The 18,398-nt window shown below is 34.6% G+C and overlaps 2 protein-coding genes across 4 annotated transcripts; one reads left to right on the top strand and one right to left on the bottom strand.

The window, feature by feature from the left end:
* Window positions 1-3,730: 3,730 nt before the first annotated feature.
* On the top strand, window positions 3,731-9,026 carry LOC105964711 (putative NAD kinase 1). Of its 3 annotated transcripts, none has more exons than XM_088813833.1 (11): window positions 3,731-4,173; window positions 5,267-5,396; window positions 5,490-5,609; window positions 5,786-5,976; window positions 6,111-6,224; window positions 6,326-6,420; window positions 7,520-7,626; window positions 7,778-7,848; window positions 8,052-8,130; window positions 8,263-8,561; window positions 8,642-9,026. In XM_088813833.1, exons 1-11 carry the CDS (start codon window positions 4,144-4,146, stop codon window positions 8,945-8,947), a joined length of 1,542 nt encoding a protein of 513 aa, XP_088669959.1. In that variant the 5' UTR covers window positions 3,731-4,143; the 3' UTR covers window positions 8,948-9,026. The 3 variants fall into 3 exon arrangements, with proteins under 3 accessions (XP_088669959.1, XP_012844668.2, XP_012844670.2); XM_012989214.2 differs by having other exon boundaries at window positions 5,750-5,976; window positions 8,642-9,025; XM_012989216.2 differs by having other exon boundaries at window positions 5,789-5,976; window positions 8,642-9,024.
* A 481-nt stretch (window positions 9,027-9,507) lies between these two features.
* Window positions 9,508-15,214, bottom strand: LOC105964691 (receptor-like protein EIX1). Its single transcript, XM_088812803.1, has 3 exons — window positions 12,231-15,214; window positions 12,146-12,149; window positions 9,508-10,081 (listed from the first exon to the last, which is right to left on the bottom strand). Exons 1-3 carry the CDS (start codon window positions 15,058-15,060, stop codon window positions 9,583-9,585), a joined length of 3,333 nt encoding a protein of 1,110 aa, XP_088668929.1. The 5' UTR covers window positions 15,061-15,214; the 3' UTR covers window positions 9,508-9,582.
* Between the last annotated feature and the right edge of the window lie 3,184 nt (window positions 15,215-18,398).

Here is an 18,398-nt window from a genome sequence, read left to right as displayed (position 1 = left end):
GCGCACAAAGAGGAGAGAGTAATTTCGGGCTTGGGCTTGGGCTTAGGCTTGGGCTGCAGCCCGTTATTACGTTAAAAGCCTAGCAGCTATCAAATACATGTACATGTCAATTCTGTGGATGGTACTATTAAATTTGGAGCGATATTTTATTAAATATATTTAATTATTTGAATTTCTTGTAGCATGTCTTTTTTAATGTAAAATTTAAATTTTTATTATTGATCCTATACAACCAAGAAGAACTCTATCTTCTTAAAATAGTCCTTTCAAAGTAGTGAATAAGATAAGCCTTGCATTGTATCTGTTGGTGAAAGCAAAGTGAAATCGATCGTAGTAGGAAAAATACCATAAGTCGGAAATCTACTACGCTAGGTTTTGCATAAAAAACGAGATGATTGAATTTGAATACTTGATGACGTGTATAATTTGTTCCACAATATGTTATAGTTTCATCGTGTGACGTTTTAACAAGAACAAACATATATAGTGGATTATTTAGTTACAGTGGCGGAGCCAGCATAGGACTAGAGTATGGCCCCCAAATTTCTCAAATTTCTATTAATTTATATCGAAATATAGTATGTTTGTGGACAAGGCTCCCTCGGAAAGTTTTTAACGCATCCGATCCGGTCCCCTTGAACTTGAAATTTTGGTTCCGCCACTATTTAGAATTATTTACATATGAGAGTGCCAAAAACTAGAAAATTTATCCCAAAACAAATGCCCATATTCTTAAACTAATATATATTTTGGCATGCAAATCTTTTGTCCCAACCTTTGGAGATTTATTTTCTACCAACTCAAGATATGCTTGTTTAATTTGTCAAATGTCAACTAATTTGTCACATAATCCATTGTGTTTATGAACTTATAACAGTAGGTCGGCTCTTTATTCTGATTCAAAAGTTATAGTGCGACGTAAAAAATTTGTCTTTCATATATTCTGTTCATATAAGATAAATAGGTCAAATAATATGCTTTTACCTATTATGAAATACTTTTTGAAGATAAAGTACTTTACTTAATCAACTCTATATGTGCAGTTACTATTTTGTTCATTATTTTTATTGCTTCGAGTACATGTCGATGAATAAGTTTCTTCATTTGTTCAAACTGATATAAGTCTAAGAGTTAAAATTCGATGGCCAATTTGTTGTATAACATGCTATTAAATAGACATGCAATTGTGCAATAAAATCTTTTTTTAGGATTAATTCTGCAATAAATATACTCGAATTGTTAAATATCGTAATATATTTACCTTTATCTAAGCACCTTTCGCCATTTTAAAGTTATTGGATTGGATTAGTTTTGAAGTGTGCAGGGCCAAGGAATATATCCACTTTTAGGAATGTTCGATAGCCATCACACCACGACATAAATTGGGTCTACTTTAATTTAGGTTTGTGTCGATCGATCGCTGACCTAAAAATCGATCTATCCGATAATCTAATTTTGCTCAAATTTGAAAATAATCGTCGAGCTAATATGGTTGATAGGTGACAACCAACTATTTAGTTTCGAAACAGGTCGGTTGATAGATATACCCATCACCTAGTTTACATACAAAAAATCCAAATTTTGGAATAAATATATGCACATTATACCTAGTGTCACTGCTCCATAATCATCATCACGTATCTGTTCAAAAAATATATATGTAGTCAACAACAATTCCAAAAAAAATATAATTATGAAAGTCAAACCAATTCCAAACATGCACATTCTACGCCAACTTTTTTCTTGTTCATTTTTTTTAAATCTAAAATACTAACTATTATGATATTCCCAATACCCACTTAAAAAACCACATCCTTTATTATATATATATATATATATATATATATATATATATATATATATATATATATATAATATATTTTAATAAAATGTTGTTAATATAGTTGGTTGACCGATAATTATCAGTGAACCGACTTTTGATAATATTAGAAGCCATCAACCGAACCTTTATAAATGTATTCGTTGAAAATTTTGACCCGTTACAATGGGTTGTTTAAAAAAATATTATTCGCCTGAAAATATAGTTGGTAATTAGTTGGTTGCTAGGTAAAAACCAATTCAGTCACACTCCTACTTTAAGTTATCATCGAATAATAATTTTACATAAACTAGTGTTTATCCCTTGCGATGCACATGTTAGCATTTATAAATTGAAAAATAAAAATTAAATTATCTCAATACATGGCAATAACAATTGAAATAAGAAATATGTATATGTATACTGTATAATAAAATTTATGTGATGTTTAAAGTATAGAAACAACATCAACATTCATAAATCAAATATTACAAAAAATGAAAAGGTAGAATTACTTTACAATTGTGGCAAAATACATCTATTAGTGGAAAAATACATTTAACTATTTCTTGATTGTGTCGATATAGCACCAAGTTTTTGGAGTAGTACATGGACAGTTAGAGTTTTCTAAAATATTTTAATCGAGAAAATTGGCTAAGAAAAAAAAAACATAATTTGAAAACATTATTTCAAAGGGAATAAATATAATATTATTTGCTAATGTTTGAAAACATAATCATATATAAATTATAATATTATAAAGATAATCATATGCTAATATTTTAAAATAACCATATGCTAATTCACTGGCCAAGCACACAAAACATTCAATAAAATAAGGGTAAATTACAAACACCCCCTGAGGTATGGTCAAATTACAAAACCCCCCCTCTTGTTTGGATAATTACATCTACCCCCTCAACTATGATTTTTTTATTAGACCTCCACCTTTATGGTGCCAAATTCAACATAGTCATCTAGATTCCGTGAAATGTGCTCTAGTTTGTACTCTTTTTGTGTAAAAAATACAGTTTCTGATGCACCACAAACTGATATATACAAGCTAAAAATCACATATTATGATCATCTTGCTTCATAATGTAGAGTTTGAATGGGATAAAACAGGTACAAAAGTGATAATATTCCATATAATCTCGAAGATTCCACTAAATTTGATGAGTTGAGGGGGTGGTTGTAATTATCCAAACAAGAAGGGTGTTTTTGTAATTTGACCATACCTCAGGGGGGGTGTTTGTAATTTACCCATAAAAAATGGGTAAATTATTGGCACTCCCTGAGGTATAGTGAAATTAGAAAAAAAACCCTTTTTGTTTGGTAATTACAACCACCCCTCAACTATGAATCGTCTTACACGTTCACCCATGTGGTATCAAATTTAGTAGAATCTTCTAAATTATGTGGAATATTCTCCAGTTTGTACCCATTTTATCTCATTCGAGCCTCCACATTTTGAAACAAAATGATCATAAAATGTGTTTCTTGACATGTAAATATTAAACTATGGTGCATCAGAAACTGCATTTTTGCACAAAACGAGTACAAACTAGAGAACATTCCACGAAATCTAGAAGATTATGTTAAATTTGACACCATAAGAGTGGACGTGTAAGAAGACTCATAGTTGATGGGTAGTTATAGTTACTCAAACATGAGAGATTTTTTCCATAATTTAACCATATATCAGGGTGACCGTAATTTACCGTAAAATAAATGATAATTATATAATATTATAAAGATTTGAAGAAGACTTGCTAAATCCCCGCCCATGTAATAGTAATAATATAATAATATCCTTGGAAAATCATGTTCAGTTAACTCAAATAAAAATAATTATTATTTATTCAGAAGAAGAATTCCTGGTAAATGGCAGGTCAAAAATTCCATCCCTCATTCAGTCATTCCAGTTCTCTCTCTCTCTCTCTCTCTCTTTGTAGTCTCCTTCTCCAGTCCTCCATGCTTCCCACGCGTCGACTATGTCGGTCCCACCCCCACCCCCCACCCCCCACCGCAAACGGAATCAGCTTCACCAAAACGCTTTTTCTTACTTGGCATTTCCCGCATCTTCAATTCAATTCCAATCGATCTTTACTCTTATATCTATATATACATATATATATATACACATGTGTGTGAGTATGTGTTTACATTCACAAAAAAAGTAGCCCTCATTTCTCCCTAACCCCCATTTATTGGTTCATTCTCTTACTGCAAAATTGACCCCCTTTACCCCCCTCTCTCTCTCTCTTCAATTGTCCGTGAGGCTGCATAAACGAGTGAATTGTGTGTTAGAGAGAGAAAGCGCCATGGCCGCAAGCAGTTCAACCTCCACCACTGTAAATTCTACATTTTCCTGCTTCTTCATAGACCGATTGTTGGATTTTCTTTTTCTCTTGCCGCCTTTTTTTTTTTTTTTTTTGCATGTTATTTGAAACTAAGAATTTCAATTATTTGTTTTTTTTAATGGAATATATTATTTAATTTCGATTTTTGACGACTGGTTTACATTGAGCCCTACTTTTTTTTTGAAAATGACCTTCGATCACGGGCATGGTGGACTTCAATGAAGGGAAACTAATTACGACATAAACCTATACTCTGTCCTAATAAGTTGATTGTTTCTTCAATTCGTCACGAGTTTAAGCAAGAAAAAGTGTTTTTTTTTTTTCCATGAAGAGTTTATGTTTAGTAATTTAAATAAACACTTAAAGCTGGTGAAACTTGAAAGCATGTCTTCAGCCAAACAGTTCCTATTTAGCAATGTCGAAAAATTTGATATGGTTTTAAACATATTCTGCGTATTTACCGACGAGCCATGGATTTGTTACCAATTTGCATTCCTAGGTAATAGTTTCTATAGTTGCCTCTGGATTAGGGTTAAATGGAGTGATTATGTTTTTAAGTTTGTTACTTTCCAATAATATCACGTATTCTCACATTCATATGACTTCGCTTGAAATTCGGTAATCCCGCTTTGTCTTGATGTTCTTTTCATCTTACGGATCTGTAAATATATGGAAAGATGTTATACGAGCAAATCGATTCTTTGACAATTCAGAATGATCGAGTTGATTTTATCTTTGGTTCGGAATCCTCTAGTATTTCTATCGTATATGTCATGCATGTTTCTCTGCGATTTTAAGTTTGTGTAGAAACGAGTCAAATGTCAACGGTGTACATTTGGTTACTTTGTCGGAGACACGATCTGCATATTTGTTTCTCCACCGATTAAAAAATATTTAATTTGGATTCGACCTATTCTATGGGGTTTGGTGCAAATAGGTCATATGTATCAACTTGTTTCTTTAAAATGTTTTCTTCTCACAGTGGTTCATTTTTAATTTATCTTTTTTACTGGTTTTTAATATTCATTTAAGCTTACAAAAAAAAAAATAAAAAAAGAATCACTAACATGCAACTTCTTAACAGGGAAACGCTGAAGTGGCACAAACGGACAATGGTTTAATTGACTCTGAAAAAACAATTCGGGAAATTATTCAGCAGCCTCTGCTCCTAGAAAACGACGACCCTCTCATTGAATTCTCCGAGGCTTTGGAAAGTGCGTCTTTGTAAATCCTTCTTTTTTAGATTTAACTTCTACACAGATTTTGCTGCATATCTTGTTACTTAATATGAAACATATTTTCTTTAGCTGTTGTAAAGACATTAAGAAGGGTCACCGAGGCGAAGGCTTCTGCTCAAGCTGAGGCTGCTGAGTGGAAACGTAAATACGAACTGGAGCGTGCACGCAATTTGCAGTTGGAGCAAAAAGGTTATTTTTCAGTTTCATGTATACTTTTATGCACTTGTTTAACACGTGGAGTTCATTTGTGACACAGCTGATAGATTTTAAATATATCTCATTCCTTTTTCACTTACCTGCAATATTTATAATTTATTTTCGTTTTATAGAATCTAAACTGCTGGCTTGCTCCTCAATGTTGTCAGTAGGAGGGGATTCCAGTGAGTTAAATGTTGAGAAAGGACGAGAACCGAAAGAGCAAACCATATTTACAGATGAAAACAAAGCGCAATGTGAATTGGGCTGCGGAGAAGAAGGTATCTGTTCTCATCTGGTTCTTAAAAATGATGGACCTGATATTGAATCCTATGCGGCCCAAAATAAGGTGATGGGGAAGGTATGACATTGCATGCTTAATTTTTTCACTAATTGTTCTTCCCCCAAGTTGAATAACTTGAAGTAAAGATATTTATCGTTTTACTTTGTTGTTGGCTACTTAACGAGAATTGAGAAACTTGTTTGTGGAGATAGGCATCATTTAAGCTGTCATGGTACTGCAAGGGTGAAAAGAGTGACAGCCACAAACATGACATTGTCTCTTTTGAGAAGGGTAATATAACGACTGCAGAGCGCAGCAGTAAACAGGTTTAAGTATTTATTATCTCATTTCCTTTTGATTTGCATTTCTCAGAATTTCTATCTTAAATACGGGTTTTTAAGACTCATACTTAATACTGTATTTTCAGATCTGTTTGACGTGGGAATCTCCTCCACAGACTGTTCTTGTAGCCACTAAGCCAAATTCAGCTCCTGTCCTAAAAGCATGTTTGGAAATGGTCAGGTAGGATTCTCGAATATGTTAGTATTTTACATTTTCTTTTTCTGCAACTTATTTCCCCTTCCCTTAGTTTTTGATAATGTGTTGTTCGCCGTAATCAAGAGGAAATAAAATTGTAACTAGAGTTGAGATTTACTGATGCTTACTGACAAAATGACAACAATGTATGTTATAGGTAGAGTAATAGCTTGCAGCCAAATTCATGATCGTTCTGGATACTGATGCTTTAAAAGATTTTGTAGGGTTTACGTCGTGAAATGTGAAATAAACTTACTTGTTCCTTATAAAAGTTATACTATTGTCACCTTTTGATACCTGAAAATACTTTAATTGCTGTGAAGTGCGATGTGAATTTTCTGTACTGTTTCTAGGTTTGATATAGAGATATTGATTTACTGATAGAGGTTACCTACTTATGGTATGTTATATTGTATAGTTTTACCATAATCCGAAGATTGGAGATTGCATGTTACAGTAATATCTTTTACTTTCTCCTAAATTACTTTATATGCATTTAATTTTCCTAATATTTCAAGAAAGTATAGTTAATAAGGCAGACTGGTTCTTGATCTTCTTAACTTTGAGAGCTTTTGAGTAGTTCTGTTACCTGCTGCATGGGAGCAATGATTTTACATGCTTCATCTCGTATTAACTCGTACTTTTTGTTAATGCATAAGTTTCTTGTTCGGTCAATTCTTTTAGCTGCATTAACCTTTTCTTTTTTCTAATGAATACCTACTGAACTCGTCAGAGAATCATTTTTGGTATTATTACACTTCAGATGACCCTCATGTGGTGTCAAATTTGTAAATTTTTCCTGTCCGATTGACTTCGGATCTAATTTAATAATAGGAAAAAAGAATCTTATTAAGTGTAGGAAATTAGTTTCCCATCTGACTTTCCAATTATGCTAATCGTTTCTCAAAGTTAGTTGTCCTCTTAGATGAATATTACTACATATGAATACCTTTCATATCTACGTAAAATTCTCTTTTAATTAATATTAGTTGAATGTCGACAGTGTGCTTCTTTCTCATGAATCTTACTGTGTTAATACTTGATTAGTTTGATGTAAGTCTGACTGCCAGATTCTTTTTTATAGATGGTTGAAAGAGCATAAAAACTTAAACGTATTTGTGGAACCACGAATCAAGGCTGAGCTTTTGGAAGAATCATCGTACTACAGCTTTGTACAGACCTGGCGAGATGGTAAGAAACATTCTTCTTCAGCTAAATTACTTTATATGCATTTTACCACTCTTATTTCAGTGGTAATGTTCCGATAATAACATTAATCATGATTAATGAAGGCTTGTCCACATGTTGCCAACTTCGCATTTTTTCATTATTGTTTTCACAGAGGATATGCCGCTACTGCATACAAAGGTTGACCTGGTATTGACTCTGGGTGGAGATGGAACTGTCCTTTGGGTATGTTTTTCCTCTTTGGTGGTTTTAGCAAGATTTAGTGTCGTCACTAAAACTATTTGTCAAAAAACAAAAAAAAAAAAGGTGACTCGTAAATTATGTTATACCTAATCCCTAATCCCTGTCTCGAATGATCATTATTACATTTTCCTTTTTTATTGCATTCATTGACTTCGGAAATTATATCAATTTTTTTTATTTTGCAGACTGCTTCGATGTTTAAAGGGCCGGTTCCTCCGATCGTGCCATTCTCTTTAGGCTCTCTAGGTTTTATGACCACATTCAGTATCCTAAAATTTCCTGCATGGGGTTCTTACATTGCATGTTCATTTTTCTTCGAACTTTTTCCATCGCATGATTAAGCATTTTCCACCAATTATATTCCCCAGTTCAATATTTTATCCTTAACACAACCAGGCAAGGACCACTTCCAGAAAGATCTGTCTTCAGTACTCGTGGGTCCCGTAAATATCATGTTAAGACATCGATTGCAATGCCACATCATCAAACGAGATGCAGCTAAAAGTGAAGGCCCCATTCTTGTACTGAATGAGGTCACAATTGACCGTGGGGTCTCACCGTTCCTCACGTATCTGAAATGCTACTGGGACGGCACTTTTGTCACAGACGTGCAAGGGGATGGCCTCATATTATCAACCACTTCTGGCAGCACAGCATATTCAGTTGCTGCTGGAGGATCAATGGTTCACCCTCAGGTGTGTTTAGCAGTTATCACACGTAATTTGTCGTTATGGCGATTAATTTTTTTTTAATAATTAATTTGGTTTATTGACAGGTTCCTGGGATTCTTTTCACGCCAATATGCCCTCATTCTTTATCGTTTAGGCCTCTAATGCTGCCTGAGAATGTTAGTGTTAGAGTTGTGGTACCGTTTGGTAGCAGAAGCAGTGCATGGGTTTCGTTTGATGGCAAGGGGAGAAAAGAGTTGTTACCTGGAGATGCGATCGTCTGCAGCATGTCTCGTTATCCTGTTCCCATTGCTTCTCAATCCGACCCCACCTCTGATTTCCTGCGTAGCATCAAATCCCTTCTCAAATGGAATTTGAGGGATACTCAGTTGTCTGATGGTCCTCGCCATTAGACAATACTATAGTCCAATTTATATTGGAAATTGAATAATTGATATATATATATATATATATATATATATATATATATGCTTCTTTAGGATTTTACATTTTTACTGTATAGTTTTTTTTTTTTTTTAATATACTGTAATGCATTTCTGCAAAACACATTTATGCAAACATATTCGATAATGAATCCAGACGTTGTCGACACAAGCTTCTTTAGGATTTCACTGTACATGAGATATTATTATGCGACTATACATTTTTTGTACTACACATTTTTGGCGCATGCTTTTGCACCGAGTGAGTGACGGTAGGTTTGCACGGGCTCGGCCATGTTCTTGGAATTGGGCATACAAACGATGGCGGTGCTATAATAGTGCTTGTTATATTATGGATGAAAATGATAAATATAACTCTATCTGGTAACATCAATTATTTCACAAGTACAAATTCAAAAACGAAAAAAAAAAAAAAAATCAATCCTCAAACTCAACTGTAGTTATTAATACATGAATACTTAACCACTGCAATCGCATCATCCCCTGTCGTACGTGACCTTATAATATCGAATCAATACATCAGTAATATCAAACATAAAACCAAATAAAATGGTGGATGCAAACTAAACTTTTTCGGCCAGAACTCAAACTGAGGTTTTTGTGAGCTTTCTCCACTTAATGTAGAAATAAACATAAACTTTGTTCCACATCTCTTCCATAAACTCATAATATGCTTCTCTCCATGACTTGCTCAACATCAACATTGCGTAGAAAATTGAAAGTCCGACAGCATATCCTAAAGACACGAACACATATAACCACTCTATCTTCGATGAAGAAGAAGTTTTATTATGATCATCCTCTTTCTTTATTGGTCCACCAGAGCTGCTGCAATTACTTGTCAATGGAGGCCCACAAAGATCATCGTTCCCAATAAAGCTCGAAGCATTGAATCCCATGAATTGGATGCTTTCTGGTATTCTTCCTGTTAAGTGATTGTAAGACACATTCAGATAATTCCAAAAAGACATGACTCTGAAGCTATTTGGCATTTCACCGGACATAGAGTTTGTCGAGAGATCAAGAGATTCAAGTTGCTTCATGTCTCCAATGCTTTGTGGGATCAATCCAGTGAAGTTATTCCTTGTGTTTTTTTGATAAATTAGGAGAAGAAAAAATTAGAAATTTTTTGTATATTTTGAATTTTGGGTGGACTAAATAATATATATATAATATAATGTGTTTTTGGGGAGAGGGGCTAAAAAAAAAAGAAAAAAGTTAGGACTTTTTTTGCATATTTTGAATTTTGGGTGGACTAAATAGTGATATAGATATAATATAATGTGTTTATGGGAGAGGGGCTCAAAAGAAATTGAGACAAAAAAAATAAACATTTGAATTTCGGATGGACTAAATAATAATATAGATATAATATAATGTGTTTTTGGGGAGATGAGCTAAAAAAAAAAAAAAAAAATTAGGACTTTTTTTGTATATTTTGAATTTTGGGTGGACTAAATAGTAATATAAATATAATATAATGTGTTTATGGAAGAGGGGCTCAAATGAAATTGAGACAAAAAAAATAAAGAGTACTTATTTGCACCATAATGGTATTGAACTCATGATATCTTTACCACTAAGGCAAACTTCATTTTATTATTTGGGGTGGTCCATGGCATACTTGGCCACCCCTAAATCCGCCCCTGGTATCTGGTGTCAAAATATTTTACTATACGTTTATGTGAAAACGGAGCCGGCTCTAGCATGGGGGCCCTAGGCGAACCGAAAATATTAGGCCCCTATAATTAAAATATATTTTTATTAAAAAGACCATCCCTTTTTTTTTTTATTGTGCTTTGCTAGGTCTAGGTAAGATATACGAAGAAAAAGCTTATTTTACATTGTTGACAATGAAACTTACCAAAGCATTTTTCAACAAACTTTAGCTTGTCCACAAATACATCAGGCTGTTCCCTAAATCTATGTGAATAACTCTTTGGTGTTTTTCACCGCGCTCGTGGCATGATTTTGACTTCTTAAATTCATTAAGGTTAGGTATACCAAAGAAAAGGAGTATCGCTAACTTAACCTCCTGATTGTGGACAAGATTTGGACAAGGAAAATTAAAATTCATATGTTTTTTTATTGATGCGATGCATTAATTAATGCAAAACGAAAAATATAAAATAAAAATAAATTTTATCAAACTAAAATAGTAAATGAAATTATTCCTTATTGTAAGACCACAAAATTCTATATTAGCGCACACGTAAATTCACAAGGTTGCGATTTTTTTTGAAATATTTACATAAACAAATTTAAATTCACCAACAATATTTTTTGAAAATAATAGAACAAATAAAAAAAATGAAATTGATAAATTTTAATTTAGAAAAACGAGTGAAATTTTAGTAATAAGTAGAAATTTTAAGGTGTTTATAGCATAATTAAGTAATTAACTAACAAAAAAATGTTTAGTTTTAGTAGTTTGGATTTTTTTTATCACATTAGGGTCTATATTAGGATACTGGGGGCTGGGCGAAGCAAAACATGCAAAAAGTGAAAGCCAAAAACATGATCGCTAATGTGCGCATTTTGTTATATACATATGTTTTATTTTGTATAATTTTTTTATACATTATTAAAGAAAAAGTGAAAACTGCAATAAAAATCAAATGTGCCTATCCAAACAAAAGTAGTAGAAAAATTAATATAAGGCAAAAAACAAAGAAAGGTTATAATATAGCGCATTTTTACCTATTGAAGTTAGGTGGAAAAGAAAAGGTGATAATGATTGAGGGATAATATTTAGGTTAAAATAACCTACATTTATTATTAATCGTCTATTATATTAATTAGTTGATGGCCTACAATAGATATAAAATTTATAATATAAAAAAATAATGTTTACTGTATACATATTTTTTATATAATATATAATACGTATTAGTGTAAGAGAAAAAGAAAAAGAAAAAATAGGGGGAATCGTACAATTGCAATTTTTACAGGAATAGTAAATGCAATAAACTCCAATAAAATATACTAATTACGCAAAATATAAACAATATTATTGGATCACATTGTTAAAATTGGTGTTTCAAACACTTTTCAATTTTGTATTAATAAACCACCAACTATAAACAAATTGTTGGAGATGATTTTACAATACTTTTTTCTAAACAAATAAATAAATAAAAGCTTAACCAAACTAAGCTTCAAACAAATAAATAAATAAAATAAAAGCTTAACCAATCCAAGGTTTAAATCCTTCACCCTGACGAACCTCAACTTGACGGTTTTGTAAGCCTTGCCCATTTAGTGTAACAATATAAGTAAATTCTGTTCCATATGTTTTCTAGAAATCCAAAGTATGCTTCCCTCCATAACTTGTTCAACGCAAGCGTTGTGCACACAACTGAAAATCCGAACCCATATCCTAATGACAGAAACACAAAATACCACTCTATCTTTGAAGAAGACTTATCCTCTCTGTTCTTCGGTCCACCGGAGTTGTTGCAACTATTTGTCAATGGAGGTCCACAAAGCTCGTTCCCGATAAAGCTCGATGCGTTGAATCCCCAGAACTGGGTGCTTTCTGGTATCCTCCCTGTTAATTTATTGTAAGAGACGTTCAGATAATTCAGTGTTGACATTACTCTGAAGCTATTTGGCATTTCTCCGGACAGAGAGTTTCTCGACAGATCGAGAGATTCCAGTTGCTTCATGTCTCCAATGCTATCTGGAATCGATCCTGTCAACTGATTCCCTGATAGGTTGAGTGATCTCAACTCCACCAGACTTGTCAACTCCTTTGGAATATCTCCTGACAAATTGTTGTTCGAAAGGTCAATGTTGGTAACCAACGCAAGAATGGTGTCGTACTGTAACTCACTTCCTTTCGTGGCGACCTTTGCACTGTCTCGGAAGAATCCCCTGTACGTATTATAGTCTAGTTCTCCAATGCCATATTCGGGCAAACTTCTTTCTGTAGCCATTGCAGTAAAATTGTCGACACACCGAGGTATTATCCCAGAAAATTTGTTGTCTGAAAGATCCAAGATTTGGAGATAATTTAGGTGGCATATGCCTGAAGATATTTTGCCGTTCAACTTGTTTGAGCGTAAAATGAGAATCTTCAAATTGGCTAGGCTAGTTCCCATCCATGACGGTATGCTTCCATCAATCTCGTTATCAGATAGGCCGATCTTCACCAATTTCGTGCAACTACTCATTGAAAAAGGTATTGGGCCTGAAATTTTGTTGCCGTATAGATTCAAAGACCTCAATCCTGTAAGAAATCCGATCGAATTTGGGATAGTTCCAGACAATATGTTGTTGCCTAAATTCAAGTATTCCATTGATGGCCATTTCATCCAGCAATCTGGTATTTCTCCAGATAATTGATTTCCTCCAAGATGAAGAAATCCCAATGAGTATGTTTCATTCATTTCACAGAGAAAGTGAGATAACCCTCCAGAAAATGAGTTATTGGAGAGATCTAGAGCTGATACGTTAGGTGCTACTCGAGGCAATGAACCACTGAATTGGTTGGAACTCAAGTATAGGTAATGACGTCGTCCAATGTCACTTATAACTGGAATACTGCCATGAAGTTGGTTATGAGAGAGGTTAAGGAATCGGACTTTCCAAATCCAGCTAGGAACATTCCCGGAGATTCCAGTGCTTGATAAATCAAGCGTGTGAATTTGTGTCTTTTGCATTTCGATCCACGAGGGAATCTCAGTTCCTTCACCCAAGTCACACGAGCTCAGCATAAGTATCCTAAGTTTGAAGGGTGGAATCCAATTTCGGCCTACATTAAAAGTGAAGTTGTTCCAAGAGGCAGATAAGTAGTAAAGATTAGTGAGATTAGCAAAGTGGATTTTAGTCAAAACCCCTTCCATCTTGTTATCTCTAATATTAAGATAACGAAAGTTAAAAAGTTGCCCCACACTCTCAGGAAGATTTCCGGTGAATTTGTTAACGCTGAGGTCTAAATATTCCAAGGATGACATCTTAACTATATTGACAGGAATTGCACCGGACAACGAGTTTGAACCGAGCTTAAGGACTATAAGACTTTTAAAATCTCCGAAAAATCGGTCACTTAGATTTCCAGAGATTTGATTCCGTGACAGATTTAGCCATTCCAAAGATCCTATAAAGCAATCCGACGCATTTCCAAATGAATCCGATATATCCCCCTCAAGATTATTGTAAGACAAATCTAGCCTTCGAATTTTGCACAAATTAGCAACTCCTCTTGGAATCGGACCTTGAAAAGAGTTGTAACTTAGATCAAGAAAAGTGAGGTTGCTGAGTTGGAAAATCCATCCCGGGATGGTATAATTAGGCCGAAAGTTGTTACGAGAGAGATCGAGTATTGCTAAAGAAGTAACATTACTAATAACACCATTGTTGAAAGGAGCGTTGTCGAAATTAAGATTGCAATAACGAAATTTTAGTTCAACCAAAGAAGGGAGTGTGTTGATGACCTGTTGCCAGCTGGCTGCTCTGCTGAGGTTGACATAATTCACGTGGAGCAGCTCCAATCGAGAAAGCCGCGACAGCCATTCAAGACTATCGACATCCATTTCGCGTGCCACATTGTTCACGTTGAGCTGCACCGAAAATTGGCTCTCATCGTAGTTGCCTTCCAGGATTAAAACGCGTAAGTTCGAAAGATCTCCAATACTACGAGGAACCGTCCCGTAAAATCCAGCTCGAGATAAATTCAGATACTCGAGGCTCGCGATTGAACCGATGAAGGAAGGTACTGTTTCTTCGAATTCGTTTTGGCTGAGATCGAGGTAACTGAGGTGCTTGAGATTGACCAAAGAAGGATTCATTTTGCCACGTAAGCCGCCTTGAAGACGGAGTTGTTGAACATGGCTGCCACCGGTTATGTTGCTGCAGACCACACCTTCCCAGTTGCAACAGTTAACATCAGCAGAAATATTCCAGGTAGAGAGAATATTGGAGGGATCTTTCAAAGATGCTTTGATGCTTAGAAGTGCTTCTCTTTCGATTTCGGGACAAACAAGATTAATATTATTGCCGCCGTTAATGTTTCCAATAACGAGGAAAAACAATGCTGCGAGAATTGGCGCCGGCTTCATTATTTGAAGAGATTTGGAGTTGAAAATAGATTGATTGGTAGTTTAGTGAAAACTATATATATATATATGTAGAACAGATAAAAGTTGACTTTGAGACGACTTTTTGGGATGATTATATGAAGGGTCAGCTGTGAGGAATTGATTAATATTAATTTATTTATTTTTTCTATTCAATTTTTCGGTGAGACTTTTTCCAAGTAGTGAGAACCGGAAGACTTTTCCACTGACCTTTTACGATTTTGAATTTTGCATGTATATTCATTCTTATATATAAGTCCAACTGTTTTTTTCTTCTCTTTGCATTTGATTTGGAATTCTTGATTTAACTCGTTCCCAATTGAATTCTATAGTTTATTATTTGGGAAAAATATAGTTTCCATCCCTTAAGTTTGTACTGATTTCACATTTAGTCCTCAATGTTCATAACAATTCAACACTTTTTAGTCATTTCCATAAAATTTTCATTAGTACTAACGGAATCAAGTTTGTGCCCATCACTACATTAACTGACGAATTAACGATAAATTGATGGAAACGACAAAAAATGTTGAATTATTGTAAGGACCAAATGTGAAATTGGTGCAAACTTGTGGGGTGTAAACTATAATTTTCCCTTTACTATTTTTTAGGGTAAATTATGGTCATTCCTTGAGGTAAGGTCAAATTACGGAAACCCCACTCATATTTTGGTAATTACAACTATCCGTCAACTATGATTCTTCTTACATGTCCACCATCATAGTGTCAAATTCAAAATAATCTTCTAGATTTCTTGAATGTTCTCTAGTTTGTACTCGTTTTGTGGAAAAAATGTAGTTTCTATTTACAAGCTAAGAGACACAACTTATGATCATTTTGTTTGAAAATATGGAGTTCGAACGGGATAAAACAAGTACAACTTGGAGAATATTCCACATAATCTCGAGAATTCCATCAACTTTGACACCTCAAATACTTAAACCTTAATTAAGTATTAATTATACTCCCCCAATTTTAATTGTCATTTTAGCCATGAAATTTCTTTTATCATATTAAGTGTCATTTTAAAATTTTAAGGTAGGACAATTTTTGTTTCCAACTTTACCCGGTCATTAGACTAATGAAGTAAAACATATATATTAAGTCAGAAAGGGGATAATTTTATCAAATACGAATTACTATTCCTAATGTTGGTTGAATTAATGCATACTCAATTATTGGCACATGAAAAAAAGTCCAGTACACAGTTGATGTTCGTTGAGAAAAAAAACATTTCTCAACGAACATGTGGCAATGATTTCACATGAGGATCTCTAGATATCCGACCTCATTAATTCAAGCATCTCTATTATCACACATGCATGCTACATATTCTCCAACCGAACACTTGGCAAAACCTCATTGGTCAGAACACATATTAATATGCCTTCCAAAATATTCAAACAGAATAGGTGGTGATAGCCGTTGCCAAATGGACATAGCTGCCACGTCATCAATATTTCCAAATCCCACCCATCAATAGGATTCAAGATAACGATCTTCACGAGTTTCATACATAAGCCCAATTCCATCGTGTGTATATATATATATATAAACCTTAACTCGCCTCCCTTAGACAATATATACAATAATACAACTACAACAATACCCGGGTGGTAGCTTTGACCCGTTGGGTCTGGCTGAGGACCCGAAGGCGTTTGCTGAGTTGAAGGTTAAGGAGCTGAAGAATGGGAGACTTGCAATGTTCTCAATGTTTGGGTTTTTTGTTTAGGCTATTGTTACAGGGAAGGGAAGGGACCGTTGGAGAACCTTGCCGATCACCTTTCTGACCCGGTGAACAACAATGCCACTAACTTTGTACCCGGAAAGTGAAGTTATTAATTCACGTATGTAGAATTGATTACGGATATGATGGATGATGTAAAGTTTAAATAGAGTAATGAATTATTGGAAATTAGAATGTTAATTCTAGAATGCTATTTTTATGGGCTTCAACGAATTTAATATACATATGTCTTGTATATATCTTTATAGGTTATTGATATGCTACACCTAATGATATATCTGGTGATTTTTGACCATTGATAGGTGAAATAATTTTCCAGTAAGCCCACATACAAATGTGTGTGTTATTTGTATAGATTAACGGTTAATATAATAATCATCACCGAGTATAGCATTGAATAAACCCTCTTTAAAAATGCCTCCTGATGACGATAAAACGCTGCTGAAGCTGAACTATGAATCTTTAAGAGCTTATTGCAATTATTACCCCTGTGAAAATCGTAACTACGGGTTTCCCCCATGTCATAAAAAAATTAGTAAATACCCCCCTATATTTATTAGTCAAGGGCAAAAAAACCCCTTATTGCAAATCGTGTGCGTCACTTGCTGTTTCTGCGATTTTTCTTCTTTTTGTTGTGTGAAATGACAAAACTGCCCCCAACTTATTTTCTTTCTTTTTTTCTTTTTTTGTAAAGTATTAAGCATAAACAAAAAAAAAATCGAAAAAAAATATTTAATTTTCTCAAACTTTACCATCCCCGTTCTCAACCACCGTCCACAGCGGGGGACACCCAACCACCACCACTCCCTGCAAAATACACCACTCTCTCATAGCACCCTCATAGCAGAATCGGGTTACCCCTCTCCTCTTCGTCAATTTTTCTCAACTCCATCACCTGCAAACTCACTTCCGACAAATGCGCACCCCGACGCTCAATTACTGCAGCACCGGAAGATACCTCGTGTCGATTAACCCGCATTTTCCCAACCTCACGATTGTTCGACGAGGCGGAAACGAGGTGAAGTTGGCGGCGGACAGGTGTCTGGGACGAGAAGAGCGGAGGAGACATGTTGTAGAAGGAAAGGGATGGGTCCGGCGGAGGTGGCGGCGGGAAGAGGTGATGGCCGGAGGTGGTGATGGGGGTTTGGTGGTGATGGCGATTTCAATGGGGAATAAGAAGAAATTTGGGGAAGACATGTTCTTCTCTCATTTTGGAGGCGGCGGCATAACGAGGTGATTGCCGGTGGTGGTGGTGGTGGTGGGAATTTGGTGGTGGTGATTTCAATGGCGAAGAAGAAATTTGGATTTTGGGGAAGACGATATTTTTTCCAAAATAGTGATTTCAGCCCCACAATTTTACTTATATTCCAGAAAATTACAATTCAGTCCCCTAACTTATTATTTGATTAAGTTTCTATATTTTTTTAGTAATTCAATTTGGTTCCCAACGTTTTTCTCAGAAACATCCCAAGGGTATTTCTGTCCTTTCACAACCGGTCAACGGGAAAAAGAGAAATAGGTCGAGTATGCTATCTAAACATAAGTACAGGGGGGTATTTGCTAATTTTTTTAT

This window comes from Erythranthe guttata, chromosome 14, assembly GCF_056151865.1.
Source record: "Erythranthe guttata isolate IM_541 chromosome 14, IM_541, whole genome shotgun sequence".
Lineage (NCBI taxonomy): Eukaryota > Viridiplantae > Streptophyta > Magnoliopsida > Lamiales > Phrymaceae > Erythranthe > Erythranthe guttata.
This window is presented reverse-complemented; position numbering and strand designations above follow the sequence as displayed.

Coding starts and splice junctions, on each gene's coding strand:
- LOC105964691 (XM_088812803.1), bottom strand. CDS start 15,060: ATGAAGCCGGCGCCAATTCTCGCAGCATTGTTTTTCCTCGTTATTGGA.
- LOC105964711 (XM_012989214.2), top strand. CDS start 4,144: ATGGCCGCAAGCAGTTCAACCTCCACCACT. Junction 5,977..6,110: donor AAAATAAGGTGATGGGGAAG/GTATGACATTGC, acceptor TTGTGGAGATAG/GCATCATTTAAGCTGTCATG. Junction 7,627..7,777: donor TGTACAGACCTGGCGAGATG/GTAAGAAACATT, acceptor TTGTTTTCACAG/AGGATATGCCGCTACTGCAT.